At 34.2% G+C, this 21,355-nt stretch overlaps 1 protein-coding gene across 1 annotated transcript; it reads left to right on the top strand.

The window, feature by feature from the left end:
* Positions 1–2,276: 2,276 nt before the first annotated feature.
* On the top strand, positions 2,277–14,886 carry LOC122717592. Its single transcript, XM_043941814.1, has 3 exons — positions 2,277–3,846; positions 12,721–12,884; positions 14,644–14,886. Exons 1-3 carry the CDS (start codon positions 2,277–2,279, stop codon positions 14,884–14,886), a joined length of 1,977 nt encoding a protein of 658 aa, XP_043797749.1.
* Positions 14,887–21,355: the final 6,469 nt, after the last annotated feature.

Genomic DNA, 21,355 nt, shown 5'->3' with positions numbered 1-21,355 from the left:
TAAGTCTAATAGGTAAGTATATAAGAATTAAAATCAATCGGTCTTGATAAGAGGACGATATTTGAGAAAACTGGATACGTTAAACTAGAGACGGTGAAAACGAATAGATTTTTTATCAGTAGGATAAGCAAATGCGCCGTTAGGACCCACGTAAAATATCGCACGAGAACCGATAACAGGCTGATTACTCGAAAACTGGGTGTGATACCTATTATACCGCTATTAGTTGCTCAATAAAACGGCAGATATCACCTATATTTCTTTGAAAAGAATTGTGAACAAATGCAATAAACAGAAAATGATGAATTTGATAGGTAAGATATACAATTATACTTATACAATATCCTATTTAAAGAAAAAAAAATGAAGTTTAAACAATCTTTGTTAAGATACAAATAATATCATGTTCTTCTATACCAGTTATTATGCATTGTAGAAAAAAGTATAAAAATTCCTATATTAATAACATTATTAACATTAATTATTATTTACACACATTATTCTATTACATAGATATAGATGATTAAATATATATGTATATTATGTATAGATATAAAAAAAAATTATTCGTTTTTTCCTTCTCATTTAAAGAAATCGCATAGCAAGCACTGCATACCGATTCTTCTTAACAGGCTGTATTCAGTCGTTGGGCGAAAATCTCGTTTCGTAAGTGAGAATTCTCTCCGTCTTTCCTTACTCTAATTTTCTTTCTTTCTTTCCTATAGACTTCTCGTCGCCAGTTGGAACCGTCTTTCTCTTCTTTCCTTATCACTTTTATCCGTTTATATCCTTTTCTATTCCTTCCTATTCCTGATAACACCTTTTCCAATTACTCTTTTAACCTGTTTCGTCTTGTCTTTCTTCTCATGCCTCTTTACTTTTCGTAATACATAGGTTCAATGACTCGAAATACATACCTACGAATTATCTTTAATGTCAAACGTACGTTTGTTTTATATTAGAAATCCACTAAACAGACGAGGTATTAATCTAGTCTCATACTAGAAATTCATACTAAACAGAGAGGCTTAGAGTTGATCAAAAATTCGTAATTTAGAATGCGAAAACGTTAAAATTTGGTTATATTTCTTTTAAAATCCGCTAGATGGACACTATGCGAATATTATTGAGAATACTATTCCAAATTGCTATTCTCAATAATATCCACTAACAACGAATTAACTTTCGATAATTTCACTCTCAAATGTATTCAAGATTTTCAAGAATTATTTTTCGTTAATCGATATTATTCCATGGCAATTATCATTCTCAATAACGTGCTCCACGAATAAATAAATTTCAAGAGTTTCACTCTCGAAATATACCTTTATGATATCTCCGTTCGTTGAACGGTGACGAATCTGGAATCGAGAATGATGAATCGTGAATCGTGGAGTCGAGAATCGGAAATCAGAAATTGTGAATCGGAACTCGGTTTCTCGAGGGGAGAGTGGGGAGGGAGGGATGGATGGAGGGAGAGAGAGTGTGGGGGAGAGGGGATGGGGGTGATGGTGGTGTCGAGACTGTGGAATCGGGACTCGAGATTCGGGACTCGAGGTTACGAACCTATGGGACGGGGTAGGCGAGGATGGAGGGGGAGGAAGGGGATGGTGTAGGCGTGGCAGAATCGCGAGGTTTGGCCGCGGATAGGCGTGGCAGAATGGAGTGACCGCGGAAACTCGGTAGCAGAGGGGAGCGGTTTTCCCGTTACGGACACGCGGTTCCTCGCAACGTCACTTTGTGGTGCGGCGTCGAGTTAATCGCTCGTATTGCCGCGAAATCAAAACCGTTCCGTTCATCGTAGGCGCACACGTTCGTTCGTCGTTACGGTCGGTTAACACATTAGCACGGTTACAACGGTTTTTCAATGCGATCGAAGACACGTAAGAGATTTCGTTCACCGTAATCCACCGTCTCGAAATTCATTTTTCAAATTATACGATCGTCGTATTCAAGTGGCCGATCGGTTGTGCGGTCGTTCGATCGATCGATCGAGTCCCGTACGCCGATCGGAAGTCCATCGTTTCATCGATCACCGATTTTGTCTCGAACTGGAACAGAGTATCTATATCCCAGTGGAGTAGACCCCAGCCGCGAAATCGAAGTGAAAAAAGGGACGGGAAGGAAATTCCCGTGTGAAGTATACCGATTAATTTCGACAAAAATAAAACAGTGCTCGTGAAAGGGGGGGAGGGGGAGAGGATTGGAATGAAGCGAGGAATTATCATGTGGTAATGATCGAGAGGCATTTAGGCATCGTCGTTTAGGGATCAGGTATGCATTACAACGGCCAAGGGATTTTGGAAGACTCGTATCTGCGGCAACGACAACAGCAAGAACATCATCATCATCATCATCATCATCATCATCATCAGCAACAGCAACAGCAGCAGCGGCAACAACACACCATTTACGAGATTCGACGGAAGGTTCGCGATCGAAGTTGTTCACCGAGTTGTTCGGATGAAGTGCGGTCACCTGGTTCCGAAGTGAGGGGAGGAGAGACTGTCGGATCACCGGAAAATATACGCTTGATCGAAAACGGCTCTCCCCCGGAGCTCGAAGACGAATCGCGAATGTCGAGGTATCGCGAGGAAAATGAGGCGAAAAAACCTTCGTTCTCGAAGCAGGAAAACGAGCAACCGGCCAGTTTTTTTCGGGACCCGAGCGAAGAAACGAGTGTGAAGTGTTTCACGGAGGAGATGGTGTCCGCGGCTCGTTACGGGGAGTCGGATAACTCGCCGGGGAGGATCTCCCCGCAAGAGTACGCGGTTCACCCGACCGAGAGCAGACGTCACAGCTCGTTCGGTAAGACATCTTTCTGCATCGACGCGCTCCTCGGCCGCGCGAGCGGGAAGCAGCAGGAGAATCTCGATCACGAACGATCGGAACGGAATCAAAGATTGTTATTCGGTACGAGGAATTCCGTCATCGACGCGAATTCTTGCCTGGCCAACTCGATAATCGGTGCCCACGACCGGGAATCCTCCTCTTCCGCTCTCGGCGGTATAAGTGGTGGCACAGTTGGTGGTGGGATCGCGGGTAATCGTGGTGCAGGTGGTGAGATCGAAACTGGAACTGGAGTTGGAATAGGGGTCGGAGTTGGGATTGGAAACGGAACCACGCTTATCGGTACACCAAGAACGGATGATCAAAGGGCATCGTCCCTCGGCAATCTTTTGAACAATCCGTTCGACAGATCCGTCGTGCAGCACGATCTTTCCTCGCCATCCAACCTGCAAGTTATTCGCGAGGGGAGTAGCGACAGACAAGATATTCGTGAACGATCCGGCCATCTATCCTCCTCCGGTATCCGCGTCGAGTCCGTGGAAGAGACGAAGCCAGCTTTTAAAGGGGAGAGCGCGGGGATCGGAGGGAACGGAGGATTTCGCGTCGATCGTTTCGAGAACATCGAGGACGAGGCCTCGATCGAGGTTGATCCGACGAGAACGGGAAGCGCGAGTTCAGGGGGGAGTAACGCGAGCCACAGTCCTGTCTCGAGCCCGCCGATCTCGCCAGGATCGGAGGAACCGAGTGGCAACGCTATCCCTGGTAATCCGAATTTACCGAGCGGTCATTATGGCGCGCTTGGCAGCAGTACAGGGGTAACTCGACAGAATCAAGCGCTTCTCTTACATCCGAGTGGTCCCCTCATACATCCCGGAGGATTATATTATCATCCTGCGGGCGGTAGCGCGTTTCATTCGATACACAAGGAAGGACAACCCGTCGGACATTCGCAGAGTGCCGGTGCTCATCCTCAGCAGCATCACATCCATCCACTCCAACTCGAGTGGCTTGCTAGGACTGGAATGTTATATCCCAGATTACCCGCCGATTTAGCCGGTGAGTTGGTGCGGTAATCTTAATTTTTCTGCTCCATCCGATAATTTAACTTTCGTTTGTGTACGGAAACAATTTTCTTTCTTTTTATCCATAACCATGGAATTATTGATATGGGTCATATGGGTACATTTGAAAAGAAAAAGCATTAATTGACGGGTTTGCAAAAATACTTTTTCTTTTGGAATATAATGTGCTTCTCTTGAAACAATTCAAAAGAATAACAAAATATTCGCTTTTTCTTGCAAAATTATTGTATATATTTTCTTGCAAGAATTTTTAATAATTCCAATCGAATATCATGAATTTCGAATATTTTTACTTTATGTAAGAAATGTAAGATTACTTTTTGTGTATTCTTCACTGATGAAGATCGTCGTAGTTCAAAAATTTATAATAAATACAATATGTTCGTATTAAAAATTAATAATAAATGTAGAAATAAAAAATATTGTAATTTGAAAAAGCGAATTTGCATTTAGAGAGAATTAATTTTTTATTTTTCATAATTTTTTGTACTAATAATTTTGTATTAATAATGAGCTTGAGAAAAGCTATTTTATTATTAAATATTTCATTAAGAATTGTTATTTAATTTAAATAATAAGTATTGTTAACTTAATTTCATAGTACGAAACATACATTGCAATAAAAAAGATATTAAAAATATTTTTGCGAATTCTTTAATTAATACTTTCTTTTTTTAAATATATATATCAATATAAAAATAATTTTGTGACTCATCGTATATATTTTTATGCACATAAATTTATCTTTCAAATTATATCTATATTCCAATCGTTAATAACGATGATTTTCAACAATTATCACGAAGGATAAAAATTTTTCTGCATGTGAAAAATTGAACCAATTGCTTCGATATAATAAGCAATTATTCGTTTATCTCAAAATATATTTTCTTATATTTTCTTATAATATTCCTTTTCGTTTGATCTTTTTTCCATTTCATCTTTTCAATAAACTACCAAACGTAAACGATTGCCAGAGAAAATAATACACAATCAATCAACAGAGAAAATGTAATTAGATAATCATCTATTTTATTGAATAAAAAATTCAAGTAGACTCGATTACGCGCAAACGAACGAACGAATAAACGAACGAATGATAGAAAATTTTGAATTTAATTTCGATTCGTATTCATCATGATATTAATCGCGATAACTGTAAATTAAACTGTTTTTTTCTCGATATCTTGAAATACTTATAAATAGTTAAACGAACGATTAATGAACATATAATATGATTATTTGTACTTTGTAATACCTATAGATAATGAGGAAGGAAAAAATATTTCTATAATGATATCTACTTTTTTGAAATGATCGATAAACGATTGAAATACTTATTACAGTGGGTATATCTGTACTAATAATTGGATATTAGTACTCTGACTTAAAATTGATATAACAATAGATAAAGTGTCATTTTTCCTAGACATTAATGTTTAAAGTTACCTTGACACAAGAGCAACGTCATAAAATAGATCGACATATTGCTTATACAATAGGCAGATAGCGAATGTTTACATGCTTAATGTAACACTTTACTATATTGACTGGCTACTCAAATTTTTAGGTCGGTTGTCAAACGATAATATATAGGGAATAAGTTTTGCGGCATATTGTTAAAAATCCGTATCACGATTGTATTTAAAGTAGCATTATTTATTTCAAAATTCTTTTTTCTTTTTCCTTTTTTTTAAATATTCCATGATTGATAACATTGAGAAACTTTTATGATTTTCACATTTTACATTACATTATCTTTTCAACAAGATTTCAACCGACAAAATAATAAACGTTACGAATCTTTAGAAAATATTCCCAAATAAATGATAAAAATATTAGATTAATCGGAACCGAAAGTCTAAACTTTTTTGGAAGATGATAACAAAAATGAAGATGATATTTATTTTTAAAAAAAGAAAAAAAAAATCACAATTTTTCAAAGTTATATTAATTCTCTACGAAGGCCTGTTTTGAATCTACTTTTTTTCATCGGATTGAATGCGGATGAAATAACGCTAAAAAAAAAAAGGACAATAAAACAGGGGGAAAAAAGGGGGAAAGAATCTCGAAGAAATCAATCAAAAAGTACACACGCACATAACCAACTAAGCGATATGATATTTACTTAGACATTCGGTGGAAAAGCACGAGAGGAAAAAAAGGAGATGATTCCGGTTACTACTACTACGGTAAATTTCACGCTTAGAAAAAAGAGCGTGGTCGCGTTGTCCGGCCAATCAGTCGAAAGCTTTTATCGAACAAATTGGTCGGTGAACGTAGCAGACCAGGATGCCGAGATGGACCGAATCCGAATAAACGGGGAACGAGAAAGAGAGTGCGGAACGGGAGAGAGAGAAAAATGGGTGGAGAGGCGGGAGTAAACGGAACGCGATTGTGTGTGTATGTGCGTTTCAGCGAGAGAGAGAGAGAGAGAGAGAGAGAGAGAGAGAGAGAGAGAGAGAGAGAGAGAGAGCGGTGTTTGAAACGAAGTGCGGGGTACTTTCTGTCAGATGATCCTGATTGGTAGTTGCCGAGCAATCCAACGTCGACGAAAAAGGCGAAAACCCGATAGCGTAAAACGAGCAACGGGTACAAAAAAAAAAAAAAAAAAAGGTTCTCGCGGAATAAAATAAAACGGTTGCATTCGCCCCACCTGAAGCGGCCGTTATCGCGTCGGTAGGGAACACGAACACGACTTGTTAAAAAATTGCTGGATGGGAGTATCGTCCCGTTCAGCCCTTTCTCCTCCCCTCCTTCCATTTCCTCCTCCTCTTCCTCCTCCATTTTCTCTCTGTCTTTCTCTCAACAGTAGTCTCGCATTCTCGTATGCTCTCGACGTTATGTAAATAACGATGAGTACGCGACTCAGCGGCTCGGCACGGTGAGCTGACACGAGGAAGGGAGAGATAGGGTGGAGGCAAGAGATGTGAGCTTTTATTTGTGGAATATTTGTCGCGCGTTACACCAACGGGAGGATGTATCCCGACGACAACAGACGATCGTGTTTCATCTATTTCGAGTCGAGCTTTACGGTATTGAAATTTAACTAGAGCGAAACGTATCTCGCCATCTTCTATATCCTCGGTTCTGTATCCCAAATCCCGATATCTCTGCCTCGTGTACACTAAAAACTGTTTCTCGTATCACCGCGTGTCCATTCACGCGATACCAGTTTGCATTCGGATTAATAGAAATCGACCGAAACAACTTTTCAACCTGTATGACAGTTATCTAATTTTTTTAGGAACGCGGCAACATTTTCAATGTTAATGTTCGTCTTCCTTCGATTCGACCGACAACTTTCGATGAGTTAACTGTTATTCGTTTAATTTAATATCGTATAATGTATATATATATATATATATATATATTTAAATAGATAGTTTAGATAAATAATTAATATTAAATGTTTTTTTTTACAAAACTTTAGGTTTATCGTATTTAATTTTGGATTCTTGTTTTTGTACGTATTTATATATAAAACTATATATTTTCTTTTTCCACTTGGTTATTAGAGAGAAAGTATAAGTATTTAAAAAATTAACTAACTAACATTATTTAACTAATATTCGTAAATAAAACCTTTTATTTTTTTAATGACATTTGTGAACAAACCATAATTTTGATTGATTTTTTGATCAAAACTTTACAGTCATTCTATTTATTTGTATATTATAATTTCAAAAGATTATAAAATGTGAAATTTTAAACTTTAATATCACTTCATATCGCTTCATATTGCATACAATTTAAATATCGAAGATGAACGTAATTTGTAATACTGTAAAATCTAAGAAATTAAGAAAGTTATTATATGATTCCCCACAACGTGAATTAACAATTACGAAAAACAAAAAAAAAAAAAAAAAGAAAAACAGTGTGAATGCAACAATTTCATTTATTTCTCATCTTTGTTATTTTCACACACGTTGCGTCGGATATATCTATTATTTCAATTTGAACTATCTTCAAATTTTTGTCCTTCGCTGTACGATATGAAGTGATTCGCTTTTACAAGATACGGTGAAAAAAATAATGGCGGAAGATGTCGAAGAGATGGTAGGAGGTCTGCCAACAAAAGGGGATGATACCCGAGAGATGAAGCACGCGAAGGGTTGGTGGATGATTTAATTAGTTAATTGTGCGTCATTCATCCGTCTATTCATCCCCTTCGCCCTTCTCTCCACGATAGTACAACGCCGACGCAGACGTTCTAAGGTTACCATGGAAACTCCACGGACTTACATAGACCGTTCCAACAGCTAATTTCGTCCATATTTAAAACAATCCAAGAACGTAAATCGGTTTCATTCGTTTTTCTCGAATGTTTTGTCAGTTCACGGACATTGCTTCGTCAATTTCTTCGGCAAAATGAGGAAGAAAAAAAAAAGAAAAAAAAGAGGAAACTCTTGATAACGATTTCTTCAAAATCTCTGATTAAATCTTTTCGTAGAAATTAGATTATCATCTGTACACGGATAGTTGTACAAACTTATTAACAATTAGGAGGAAGATGTGAAGCATCCAATAATTCAGAATTTATTCCATAGGTGTTAACTTGATCGTATCTACGAGTCTCTTTTATTATAACAATTAAAAAGAAATTATCTAGATTGGATTTTCTGCATCTTTGCAAAATTCGTTAAAAGATTTGCATATGGTGAATAAAAAGTATTAGAGAATTTTTATTTCCAATGTTTGATTCTAAATGGCCTCAATAAATTCTTTATACCAAAAATATAAAAATAAAGAATAGTTTAGTTTTTCTTAATTCAACAATTATTCGTTTTCGTTAATGTATTAATAGGTTTGTCTCAAGCTCCCCACTTATTGTTACTTATTTTTGTAATTATTTAAAAAAACGATGCATGATTTCGATAAATCTTTAAATATAATAGTAAAAATAAAAATTTCCTATATATTATTAGCCATTTCCTTAGATATATTATATTCTTGAATTTCAGCTTAATCTATATCCACGGTTCAATAGAAATTTGTGAATATTAAATTTCTTATAAAAAATTTTTATAATTCCTCTAATCACCTTACGTGTATAACCGTACACACACGTATATCTAGAGTTACACTTAGGGTTGGATCTAGTCGCGATTACCATTACACGATATTGTACACGATATCGTCGATGACAGTCGAGGAATGAGAATTAATTGCACACGTATACGCATACAGGAAAGATGGTAATGTACTCAAACAGGAGTACGTGCACGCTACGCACATACGTACGGTTGAAATCGGAAACACACGCAGGGTTACCCAATGTATGGAAACGTTAGTACTGGCAACACGTTGGAAACGTCTAGTGGCGTTACCAGTAGCGGTCGCGTCAGTCTACCTGTCTATAGGCATGTAGGCGGTAATGGTGTTTCTGAATTAGCTGCCAGCTAGTTTGGCCGCCCGCAAGCAAACAGATCTTGGTTACCCGATGTGTAACGTTCCACGTTCGCCCAAACCATCCTATATCTCTATGATCTGGCCTGATCGCGCTGTAGCCACATGGGCGCGTGCAAATGGTGACGGTTTGCGGACACGTATGCGAGTATATTACGAATTACGCCTTATTACATTCGAGATTCAACGAAGAATAACCACTTTTATTCCTTTTGTTGGAGTAAAATTTGAGAATTTGACAAAAAAATTCTCGAGAATTAGAATTTCGAAAGTATTTTTTTTTGTTACCCGAGAGGAAAAGTAACTTTCACTCCGTGAAAAATTCTATTCTACAAATATATTCACGCTCTAAAGAGCGTGTATACACACAGTATCGCGACGAAACGATTTTCATTTCGAATATTATTACTTATAAGTTTTATAATTAAAGGGGGGGGAGGGGAGAGAAGAATGGTAATGGCTGGTAAAAATCATCGATCGCACGATTGATGATTAGATACCTACCGTATCGTTTAACGGGAGAAGAGGGGAGGGAGGGAGGGAGGGACTATTCCAATTCGTAATCCGATGATAAAAGTAAATGGCAGCATTCTGGATGTTTATGACGTGATTCGTGGTGAGTTCACGGACCGAGTTTGAAATTAAATCCAACCATTTTGGGGGTAGGGAAAATAATCTCTGACAAAAGTTGGCCAACTTTTTTCCTCTCCTTGGTATTCATCTCGCCCTCGCCACTGGCTTCCACGGATCTCCAATCGTATGGCGCAAAAGGAAGAGGAGTCGATGACGTCTCGCGATCAAGGGTGTAGAGGGATGGTGGATACCGCCGACGTTACCCTCGCCCGTCTTCGTTCACCTCTGATACGAGGGGTTGAGAATTTGGGGGCGGGTCGTATCGAGCACTCAGGGCTGCAGGCGGAGCTTCCACCGCTATACGAGACAAGGAGAGGGAGCAAGATCTGGTACAAACGCGCGCGCGCGCGCTACCACGCGACGCACGCACGCACGCACGCACGAACGCACGCAACGGCTGTTCACACCCATCAAGGGATACCAAGAAAGGATAGGAACCAGAAGAAAACAAGAATCGAGCAAGAATACGAAACATGGGAGAAATGAAATCAATCAAAAGAGGTGGAAAATTGTATAGGAACGAGGACGAGCTACGTGGTGCATTAAACTAAAGCCAAACTTATCTATCATTGAATCGTAAAAATAGTAATTGAGGCGATTTATTTATTTTACTGTAGATACGTATGCAGAAATATGCAATTTTTCGAATGATCACGAATTTTTTTGAAGACTTATGAAATCAATTGATCGTATCTTAGGCATACAATACGATACAATTAATGATTTTTGAAAGCAAATCTCTCTCAAATTACACGAGAAAAGAAATGATGCTGTTGCGAAAGGAATTGCAAAATGTGTAGTTGGCGTAAGAGGTTGAAGCAAGTGGGGGTGGTTCAAAAAAGGAGAGAAGGGTGAATATGAGGAATAGAGGGATAGAATCGCGTTAAGTACAGATAATGGCTGGTGTTTACCGGTATGGTGATCAGCATGATTTAAGAGCCGGCCTGGCGTGAAGCGGCTAATAGGACCCCAAATAAATTAAATTATCATGATAAAAGTGTAGCGGGGTGAGAACGACGTTAACCTTAACGACACCCCACTGCTTCACCCTGCACAGAGGAGCACGAAAATGGTGATTGTCCACTCGATGGTGCCGCCCTTCTTGTTTACCGACATCTGTCATAACTCGCACCATTTCTCCCTAGCACCTTCGCATTCGCGCAATTTCAGTGGCTTCCCAACACAATTCGTCGATGCTTTTGCTTTCCGATTCTATTCGGCTGTATAAAAATTAATCTAGAAGACCGTATAGAAATCTAGAAGACCGTATCCCTTAATCGTTGATATAAATTTCATGTTATGTATACATAATCGATAATTATAGTGGACTTAATTTTACCAAATTCGAAAATAATTCAATTCTTCGATCGAATGAAAAAAATATAAAAATTTCAAATCAAATAACGATACAAAGAGTCTCTAAGAGTCGACGAAGGATTTAGAATCGATCTGTTCTAGATCTGTCTAATTGTCGAGGTGGAAAATCGTTAAAATCGGACCATATGTGCTCAGTGGGTGGCAAACCATTCTTTGGAGGGACGATTAATATATTTATATACACAAGTACGAGCGACATAAATAACGAATACCCGTTAAGGGTTTTCGTTTATGTTTGAAACTCGCAATACTTTGGTATAGCAATATGTTATAGATACATTGAGTATAATATTTGATGCGACAATTTTTTTCAACTCGTAAAGAATAAGAAAAGGGATAAATAAAGATTATTTCTTTTTTTTTTTTTTGTAGCTAGAAAAATATGTTTGTCGCATTTCGCGTGGATTATGGAGAGATGGAGCTGCGTGTTGTCGCAGCGATTTATTCCAAGGCGGAAAAAGCGAAAATAGGCCCACGGTATTGAATGTTTGACTAAGCGGCTGATTAAGAGTGACATAAGGGTATCGCACGTTCCAGATTAATCCGACAATGTGTGTACGCGCGACTAAACACTGCCATGTGTACAAACATTGACAGCCGGTCACGCACTTGCTGTGTAGTTAAATTGGTAGGACAATTCGTAAGCTGAAAGCATTTAAGAGGGAAGAGTGTGCGAGGTGAACCACATTGAAATCTTACGATGGCATACTTAACGTATATTATCTCTTGCATATGGATCCATATTTTATATTTGTATATAATTTATACATGATGTATGATCGAGTATATCTCGTTCTCGTTTGTTGCAATAATTAAAAAGAAATCACGATTTTTATTAAATGTTCCCTGTAAGATTCTCGTATAGAAATATCAAAATTAAAAAATGGACCATTTTTTAAATGTATATATATATACTTGTATATACGGATGAAAAATGTAAGATATTTTTTTCTGTGCCGCATATTTTGAACCTGATTCGATATTGAGAATCATCGGTCCAATTCCATCGCTTTACAAAGATAGCCAAATTTCGATGTGATTTATCACGTGTAGAAAGTCAGAGAGGAGAGAAGATCGGGTCTGGCCAAGAACCGTTCATAGGGCTAATCGTTAGGGCGGTCACCCTCGTCTCTTCCCTCTCCAATTTGCCCCCTTCCTATTTTCAACCCCAAATCATAGTATTGCAACCTAGAGGGGAACTTACGCTCGTGGTAATTGCATTAGCATTCGATGATTTTTATTGGCTTCGATTAATATTAATTCAAACGAGCATTGTATCAATAACAAGTAAAGGATATACCGATTTCCTTTTATCTTTTTTTTTTTTTTTTTTGAGGCAAATAAATGGAATCGCAGAATTTATACATTCTTGTGTTAAAAGTGTTAAACAAATGGTAGTAGTTAAACGTGTAATTATTGTCGATAGGTTGCGCAGCCCAACATGCTCTCCTTGGAAAAACCAGAAGGCCGAGGACCGCTTTCACGTCGCAACAGTTACTTGAATTGGAAAAACAATTTAGACAGAACAAGTACCTAAGCAGACCGAAGAGATTTGAAGTGGCCACCTCGTTAATGCTTACGGAAACACAGGTGAGCAGTAAGCATTTTACGAATCAAATTAAATATTATAAGAAAATACACGCAAAAATCTTCGTACGTTACGTTACAAAGAAATTCATCTGTCATAGAAAATTATAGATAGAGTAATTTATTTTTCGAGTGAAAAATCTCTTTGAATGAGTGAAATCGACTCTCAAATTATTCGTTTATTTTTTCATATTTGTTTCACATGAATATTTTGAAAAATTATATTAAAAAGAAAATAATAGCAAAACTTAGAAAGTTGTTTTCACCTCTTTCAAGTAATATTGGACTAATAAAAAGATCGTTCCATGTATATTCCGTTATAATCTACATACTAACAATGTTTCATATAAAATTATCATTGATTTTTGATGATAATTGATACAACTTATTAATTGAATTTGCATAAAATGTATGAAGATTTCTGTGACTAACCGATAAGAGAATGTGAAGAACCGATAAAGAATATATATTATTGCAATATGTTTTATACACGATCTCTTTACTTTTCTTTTTCATTTACTTTCTCTTTGTTTTTTCTTTCCTTTTCGTTTTTTCTTCTCTCTCCTTTTTAAGGCGATACTTGAAGATTACACGATAAAGAAACCTAAATGAAGGGTGAATGAGCGAGCGAGCGAGCGAGAGAGAGAAAACGAGACGAAGAGAGAATGAAGAAAGGGAAAAAGCCTCTAGAGAAATCGGTGAAATAATCCAGGGACCCTTCCTTTCCTTTACGAAGAACGAACGTGAACGAGCGAATCTCTTGCATAGTTTAACAACTTAAACATAACTTTGAAGCTTACGTGCTCTGACGGATCGCTCAGCAAATAGCAACGAAAGTCTGAATTATGGGAGACTGAGTCCCTGATTTGTTTCGATATTCAACTGATTCAAGCTCCGAGCATTTTACCTTTCAAATTGTACGAACGTTGCATACATACTTGCATACTTTCTTATATTTTCTTTCAGCATCCACAAAAGGGAGAAAATTCAGTTAACTGCTCTCGTCGATCATCGATCATTGATTCTATTAGATAAATATTAATAACCAAAACGTGATTGATTTAAAGATATTACAAAAGAGATATATTGCAAAGATTTTTCAAATATCATCAACTCTAGCTGTTATTATACGGATAGATATATCGCGAAAAGTTTAAACGAATAAGTTAATTTTTTGTATTTTGCTCTTCGTCTAATTATCTAATCGATTGAATTAATTGAATAATAATCGAGAAATGGAATGTCGAAATCCGAATCATTTCCTCTTTAAACTGATCTCTTATATAAACCTACTTGCTTTTTTCTTTTCTTTTAAAATTCGATCGTTTTGTAAATATTATCCGATATTGCAAATATATATTTATTAGAGAAGAAAGCGTGTTCCTTTCTCTCAAGGGTGAAATATAGTAGGGCTGGAAATGAGACGGCAGATCTGTTCAAGTACGTGATATGTTGTCCAAAGGATTTATACATCGTTCTCTTGCGGGATTAGGAAAAGAAATATTGAGTTTATGGTATACTTGCAGCGATTCGAAGGGGTTGATTAATAGGTATATACGATTTAATATCGTACAAGAAAAATTCAACCTACGTTCTTCTATTCTCTGTTACTTTACTGCATTACAGCCCATCTCCTCCTTCCTTCTCGAGTATTCATTCTCAAGTGTCATTTTTAATTGATAATTAACATTGTGTTTGATTCTTATAGATAATATTAAGATCTTGTATCAACAATCGTGTGTATATGTGTGTTGGAATTTAGGTGAAAATCTGGTTTCAAAATCGTCGAATGAAATGGAAAAGAAGTAAAAAGGCGCAACAAGAGGCACGGGCGAACAATAAGGTGGAAGATGGTGGGAATGTGAGAAGCGGCGAGAGAGAAACAGGGAATGATCCGAATCCAAATTCGCCGAGTCCACAGGAGGATACCAAAGGAACGTTACAAGAAACGCAAAGAAGCACGACCGAACTTCAAGAGCCACTTTATCGACCGTACGTGGTATAAAACATTGACGAAATAATAATTGACGTAATGATGTGCCAAATAAGAACTAAAGAAAGAACCGTGAGTTGCCATTTTCGCGTCATTTTCATCGTCGATCAAAACACCGTCGGTCGATAACACACCTTTGAATACTTCGTGTGATACCAATCTTGTTCTTCTTGGGATCGAAATGTTTTTTTTTTTTTTTTTTTTTTTTTTTTTTCTTTGGAAAAGAATTTTTAATACTACTTCGCCCAACCTTTTGACGAGGGAGGGACAAAGAGGTGTTGTACGTGGGAAACGATTGATCAGATTTTCGAAGAAAAGATCGTAAGAATGGAATCGCGTGCATGATGTATATATATATAGTATACAAGAAGTATCGATCAAGTACGTAATACTGCTGTAACATTGGAAAATTTGTATGTAAATATAGGGAACAAAACTATATAATAATAAATTATAGACGCATATTTATACACGCATAGGTATATACACGCGTTCCCTCGTGTCCATGCCCGTGCTTGCACGCGATCGCTGTTATCAAAAGCGATAAAGTTAGAAAATTAATTTGAATTTTACTCTTCTACCGTTCTTTACCCTTCGATTATTTCGTAATGTTTCGAACTTACCGAAGGTTGGTAAAAAAAAGTGCGTTTTTATCCGGTATCACAAAAAAAAAAAAAAGAAAAAAAATATGGCTTATATTAATAAATCGAGAGGACGAGCGACGAATCGCAGCAATAGTTGTATAAAATACAATCGATTAGAGTAAGTGCGAGGGGCTAGAAGATTTTTTGATCGTAACACTCTTCTCCAACGTTGCTCTAGATCCACTCTAGACACTCGAAGACACGTACCTATCTATTTATGATAAATTACATAACTGTAAATAATATTCGTATACGTTTAGGGTAGAAAGTGCGATGCGAGGATAACGTCATATTATGTCGCAACAAGTTCCTAAAATAAATCACAAATAGAAGAATAAAACGTATGGACTTTGTTTATTCCTTGTTCATTTTTCAAAATCTCGTTCGATGCATCGCAAAACAAAATGAATCGCATTGAAAATTAATTTCATTATTTACGTAATTAATACAATATTTTCAAAAATTATGCTTTTAGGTGTATCGTGTCTCTACCCGTCGTTAAATTCTATATACGTGCATTATGTATTTTATATGTGTTTTACATAAGCGAATCTTTATTTCTGTAAAAGAAGAAGAAGAAAAAAAAAAACTTGAAAATATGTACTACCCATTCAAAGAAGACACGATCATATGTTTCCCACTACAGTTCCCGCACGTAAACGAAGAATCATCAGTATTTATGATATGCTAATTTCCCGTTACAAATTCCGCGATGTTTCGCGGATGACTGCTCTTACCGGCTACAGCCAGTGGAAAAACCATCCGTTTGGAAAACCAGTCGTCAACGAAGGAATGGAAAGGAGCAAGAGAGAAGAGAAACTTGGCTAGATATAGGTATCGTTTTTAAATAAAATAGAGATCGGTTTCATGACAGCATTTTCAGAAATCGGCGTTAAACGTAAATGGGAATTACTGTTGATTCGAAAATTGAGAAAATTTGATGATAGATATTTAAGTAAGTACATATCCATATACGCAGTACATATACATATACGTGGTTATGTAGGTATGTGGTATGGTATATGTATTGTGTGATAACACTAAAGATCGTTTCTTCTTCGTATTCTTTTTTACAAAATGTAGAGATATATCTAAAAGAAGTAAAGAAAAATTTGAAGGATTAGAATAAAAAGTTTTAGTATGTACAATTTCCTATTTCCTTATTATTTTTTTTTTCACACAGCTTTAGATTCACCGATTCTCTCAAGACATACATCTAAATGTGACAAAAAAATATCGAAGGAAAGATGGATTTGTGCCAAGATACTTTAAAATCTGCTAACTAACTGAATTCTCTGGCAGAAACAGCAATGTCTTGAATCTATTACGGTTAAGTATTATAAAAAGTTAATATTTAATAATAAATATTTTTATTTGCACTTTTTCTTCCTCTTCTCTGTCTTCCTCTTTCTCTCTCATTTTGTTATTCAATACAAAATTTACGTAAAGGAAATGCGTAAGTATTTGTACATTTTGTAAGATTTTTATATAATATATATATATATAAAATATATATACATATATACATACATGTACGTATTGTTATTATCAGATCCAATAGCGCGTTAGAGAATCGTAGACGATGAAAATCTTACTCTATCCAAGTTAAGGATTACGACGGTCGCGGGGTGTTTGGTGGGACTAACTAGAGGGTGGCGCAAGAGTGGAGCGTGCAGACGAGAGCAGAGGCGGGGCACTCATGTTTATATGCATTGTATTGCTAAAACCCTTTTAACCGAATTACATTTAGCGATTCTAGTGCCGCTTTCCCGGCTCTCCTTCTCCCGAGTCTACCGGTGGTCGTCGTCACCCCTTATGCGCTTTTCACTCTCCTCTCCCAACCTTCGATTCTCTATTCTATCCTTTTTCTTTTCGTGGCGCATAATCCATTGGCGCGACGAAGACAGCGAACAACGACGAGGACGACGACGACGACATTGCGCTAGCTCTGGAATAGTGGGGAGTCGTGGTGGGGTTGGAAAACCAATGGGGCAAGATTCCGAGACTTGGAACGGCATCCCTGAATTCTTGATTCTCTTGGTAAACAAGTGCTTAGGTGATTCACTGCTTGTTCGCTCCTATCGGCCGTCGTCTGTTTCTAGACGCCATTGTGTTTTGCGATTCCACCTCGTTTTCCGGTCTAATGGCTTTCCGTGACTAACGGTGGATAAGATTGCTCTGGAAACTCTTATTCCTGTTTCTATTTATCTTTTATTTTCTTCTCTTCCTTTTTCTGTTTTTTTTCTGTCGTTTTTTTTTTTTTTTTTTTTTTTAATACACATGTGCATATACTGATGTATATCTTTCGGTTTCATTCGTCATCGATATTTATCGAGTGATGATATAAATAATATTGCACATTGTTCGCAATTATTATTATTAGAGGATTAATCGAAATTATGATAATACATTCGAGAAATATATTAATTTAGAAAATATTTTTTTAGATGTATATATATGTAAGAAAATAATCGTAAAGTAATGATATGCTTGCGAAACAATCGCGAGAACGATGTCTAAATATCCGAATTGTTTCATTCGCGGATCTCGCGTAGGAGTCCATCATTAGCGCTAACAAGGTTGGCCCGAGGCTACAAAGGGGACTTCACCCTTCGTCGAGCTAACCTCTAGGTATACATGTACACGCTTACAACGCGTGCAAACACGTGCAGAAATAGACACGAATAGAGAGTATATGAGCGCATATATATCGCTGTAGTTTGGTCCCTTTTAGAAACAAGAGGGGATAATAAGATCTACGACAATCAAGTAAAGATGTCGAGAGAGAAAGAGAGAGTATTGCGAGATGCGGCTTATCGGATGAACTTTGGCGTGATATTCGTCATATTATATTCACATGTTATATATTCTCTGTTTATTATTTCATAATTAAAGTTCATTATTTATTAATCAATTTGTATTTTTTTTTATACGTAATGCTTGTACATATGATATTTTCTTTAAAAAAATTTTTTTAAATTTTCTTCTCTTTATTTATCGATTTATTCGTGATTTTTTTTTCACGTTATTAATAGCAAACATTTCTAAATAATGAAATACTATTTGCTACAATATTGACAATATTATATATATACTACATATATACATATAAGTACTTTATATGTACTTATTTATTTACATAATCTTTAGAATTTATATATTAACAGAAAATATTTGTAATGATAAATGAAAAAAAGATAAAAAGAAAACAAAAAATAAAAGCAGTAAATTGTGAATGAAACAATCAAATATTAAAAAAAGATAACTACAAAGAGACTAAGTTTTGAACAAAAATAATATGATAGAAAAATAAAAGGAACTACATTATATTCGACATAAAATGGTACCAGAAGTACAAACGAAGAAATATATAATATATAAAAAAAAGATAAAAGATAAAAGATAAAAGAAATATATTAAAAAATATAAATATATAAAAAAAAATATAAATACAAATATAAATATATTTAAAAAAATGAAAATAATATTATTATTGAAAATATATTATTATTTATTATTAAATTTCTATTCATAATAATTATAATAATTTCATAATATTCATAATAATTCATAATAATTAATCACTAAATAATTTTTCAACTTAATGAAGTTTTTTTCTATTTTCGTAAATTAAAAAGATTTTAACTTAATCTTTTTTTTATTTAAAGAAACAAATTCTATGTTACATATAGATATGTATTAATGCTAAATATATATATATTGTATATGATACAATAAAAAAATGAATGACTATTATATGATGAAATTATACAAAAGTCAAATTTTTTTTATAATTTTTAGAGATTTACAGAAATCTATATATATTAAATTCATATATTTATATATATAAATAATTAAATATATAAATAATATTATATATATTATAAATAAAATATTATAAATAATATTATATATATAAATAATTAAATCAAATTAAATTAAATATGCAATCTGAAACAAATTTTAATTTAAATTTAAATTCAACTAAATTCAGTCAACCAAACTTACAAATAACAGATTTTGCAAAATTATTATTCGTAAAAAAAAGTGAAAATTTAATACAAGATCTATTTATCATATATATATTAATATCTGTTAGCAAAAGAGAAATATAACAAAATTTGTGAAAATAAATAAATTGATAGTAGAAACCGAATAGATAACATAACCTATTGTCAGATTGAAGACGAAAAGAATTTACACATAGAATCTGATGTTAAAAAGGCAAAAATTAAAAAATTGCAAAATTTTGCAATTTCATTTAAATTTTAAAAAAGCTCATTAGCATTTAAAATCTATTAATTTTTTCCAAAATATGATCGTTAGAGCGTAATAAGAATCACTATATGAATTTAGTGTTTTCATTTCCTTTTATAAAATAAAATCTAATGTCATCAATGAAATAGAAAAAGAATTAATATTAATGCAAATAATGTTTGTTTCATTTCGTTTATATTACATTTATTATAAATATTTTTTAAATTATTGATAAATATAATATATATTACAATATATATTTATAATATATATAAAAATGTTTTTTTTATTAAAGAGAAATGTTTTATGTTATGAAAATAATGTGAAATTCCATTTTCCAAGAAAAGTATTTTTAGGACTCTTTATAACCCACTTTCATGATTCATCTGTTTCTTTTTTTTCTTGTAGTAATATTTGCAAATTATAAATATTGTATAAAATATATTATATTGTAAAAAATTTTAGAAATTTCGCTTTATTATCACAAAAGCACTACGGTAAACTGAATATAGGGAATTTGATGTTGATAAATTTATTACTAACATTTATAATATTTTTAAGAAATATTTATTCAGAAATATTTTGATTTATAAAGATTGAAAATCCGTAAATAATTCAATTTTTTATTCAAATAAATAATTACTTATAATGTTAATTATTAATTTGTTTACATTAAATTCCCTATTTAGCTTGCAGCTTTTTGTTTGCTTGGCTTGACTCAAGCAAATAGCCAATCAGAAGTAAGAATAAATCAGTAGTTAAGAGAACAGTGTATTATACAACGAAAGTGTTAGTTTTTATCAAATCATATTTTCTATAATAATCGAATTTATGTAATTAGTTACATATGTAATAAATAAAATAGAAAAATTTTTCTTTACGAAGAAAATTTATAAAGTACTTATATTTCATTTTATCGGAAGCATTTAGATTTGTATATTTTTCACTTAATTTATTAACTATTCTAGCATTTTTATATATTTTAAATTCTATAAAATATTGCAATAAGACTACACACAGAAGATTATTATTAATGAAGAAATTATTATTAATTTAATTTTTTTCATTATTAATTAGAATTTTAATAAATTACAATTATTATTATTGATTAGTATTTTAATAAATTACAATCTTTATATTCTTAAATAAGTGTAAATAATCAAAAATAAATCTGAAGAGCATATATATATCTGTAACTTTTTTTTTAAATTTCAATTTCTATTATAATATATATTAAAATAATTTATTTAAAATAAATAACTTATGAATAACATAAAAATAATAGTAGGACATTAGAACTTTATAAATAAGAAATAAAAAGATATATTGGATATGTTTCTTAATGTTTATACCTCGTCTGTTTTGTATTTATTAATATAGAATATCTTTATGTATTATGGTTATTTATGTAACTCCTTCTATTATTAAATAAGTACATTTGTTCTTGGAGGTTAGACAAAAATATATTGAAATTTTCATATTCGATTAATCGATTAGTTTCTTATATTGCTTAATCTATCGATTCTTAAACTCGAAATATGTTAATTAAATATTTTTTTATATATTACTAATTTAAACTT

Source organism: Apis laboriosa, unplaced genomic scaffold (assembly GCF_014066325.1).
Source record: "Apis laboriosa isolate Shangri-la unplaced genomic scaffold, ASM1406632v1 scaffold53_cov140, whole genome shotgun sequence".
NCBI lineage: Eukaryota > Metazoa > Arthropoda > Insecta > Hymenoptera > Apidae > Apis > Apis laboriosa.
Note: the sequence above shows the minus strand (reverse complement) of the source record. Positions and strands in the feature narration are given on the sequence as shown.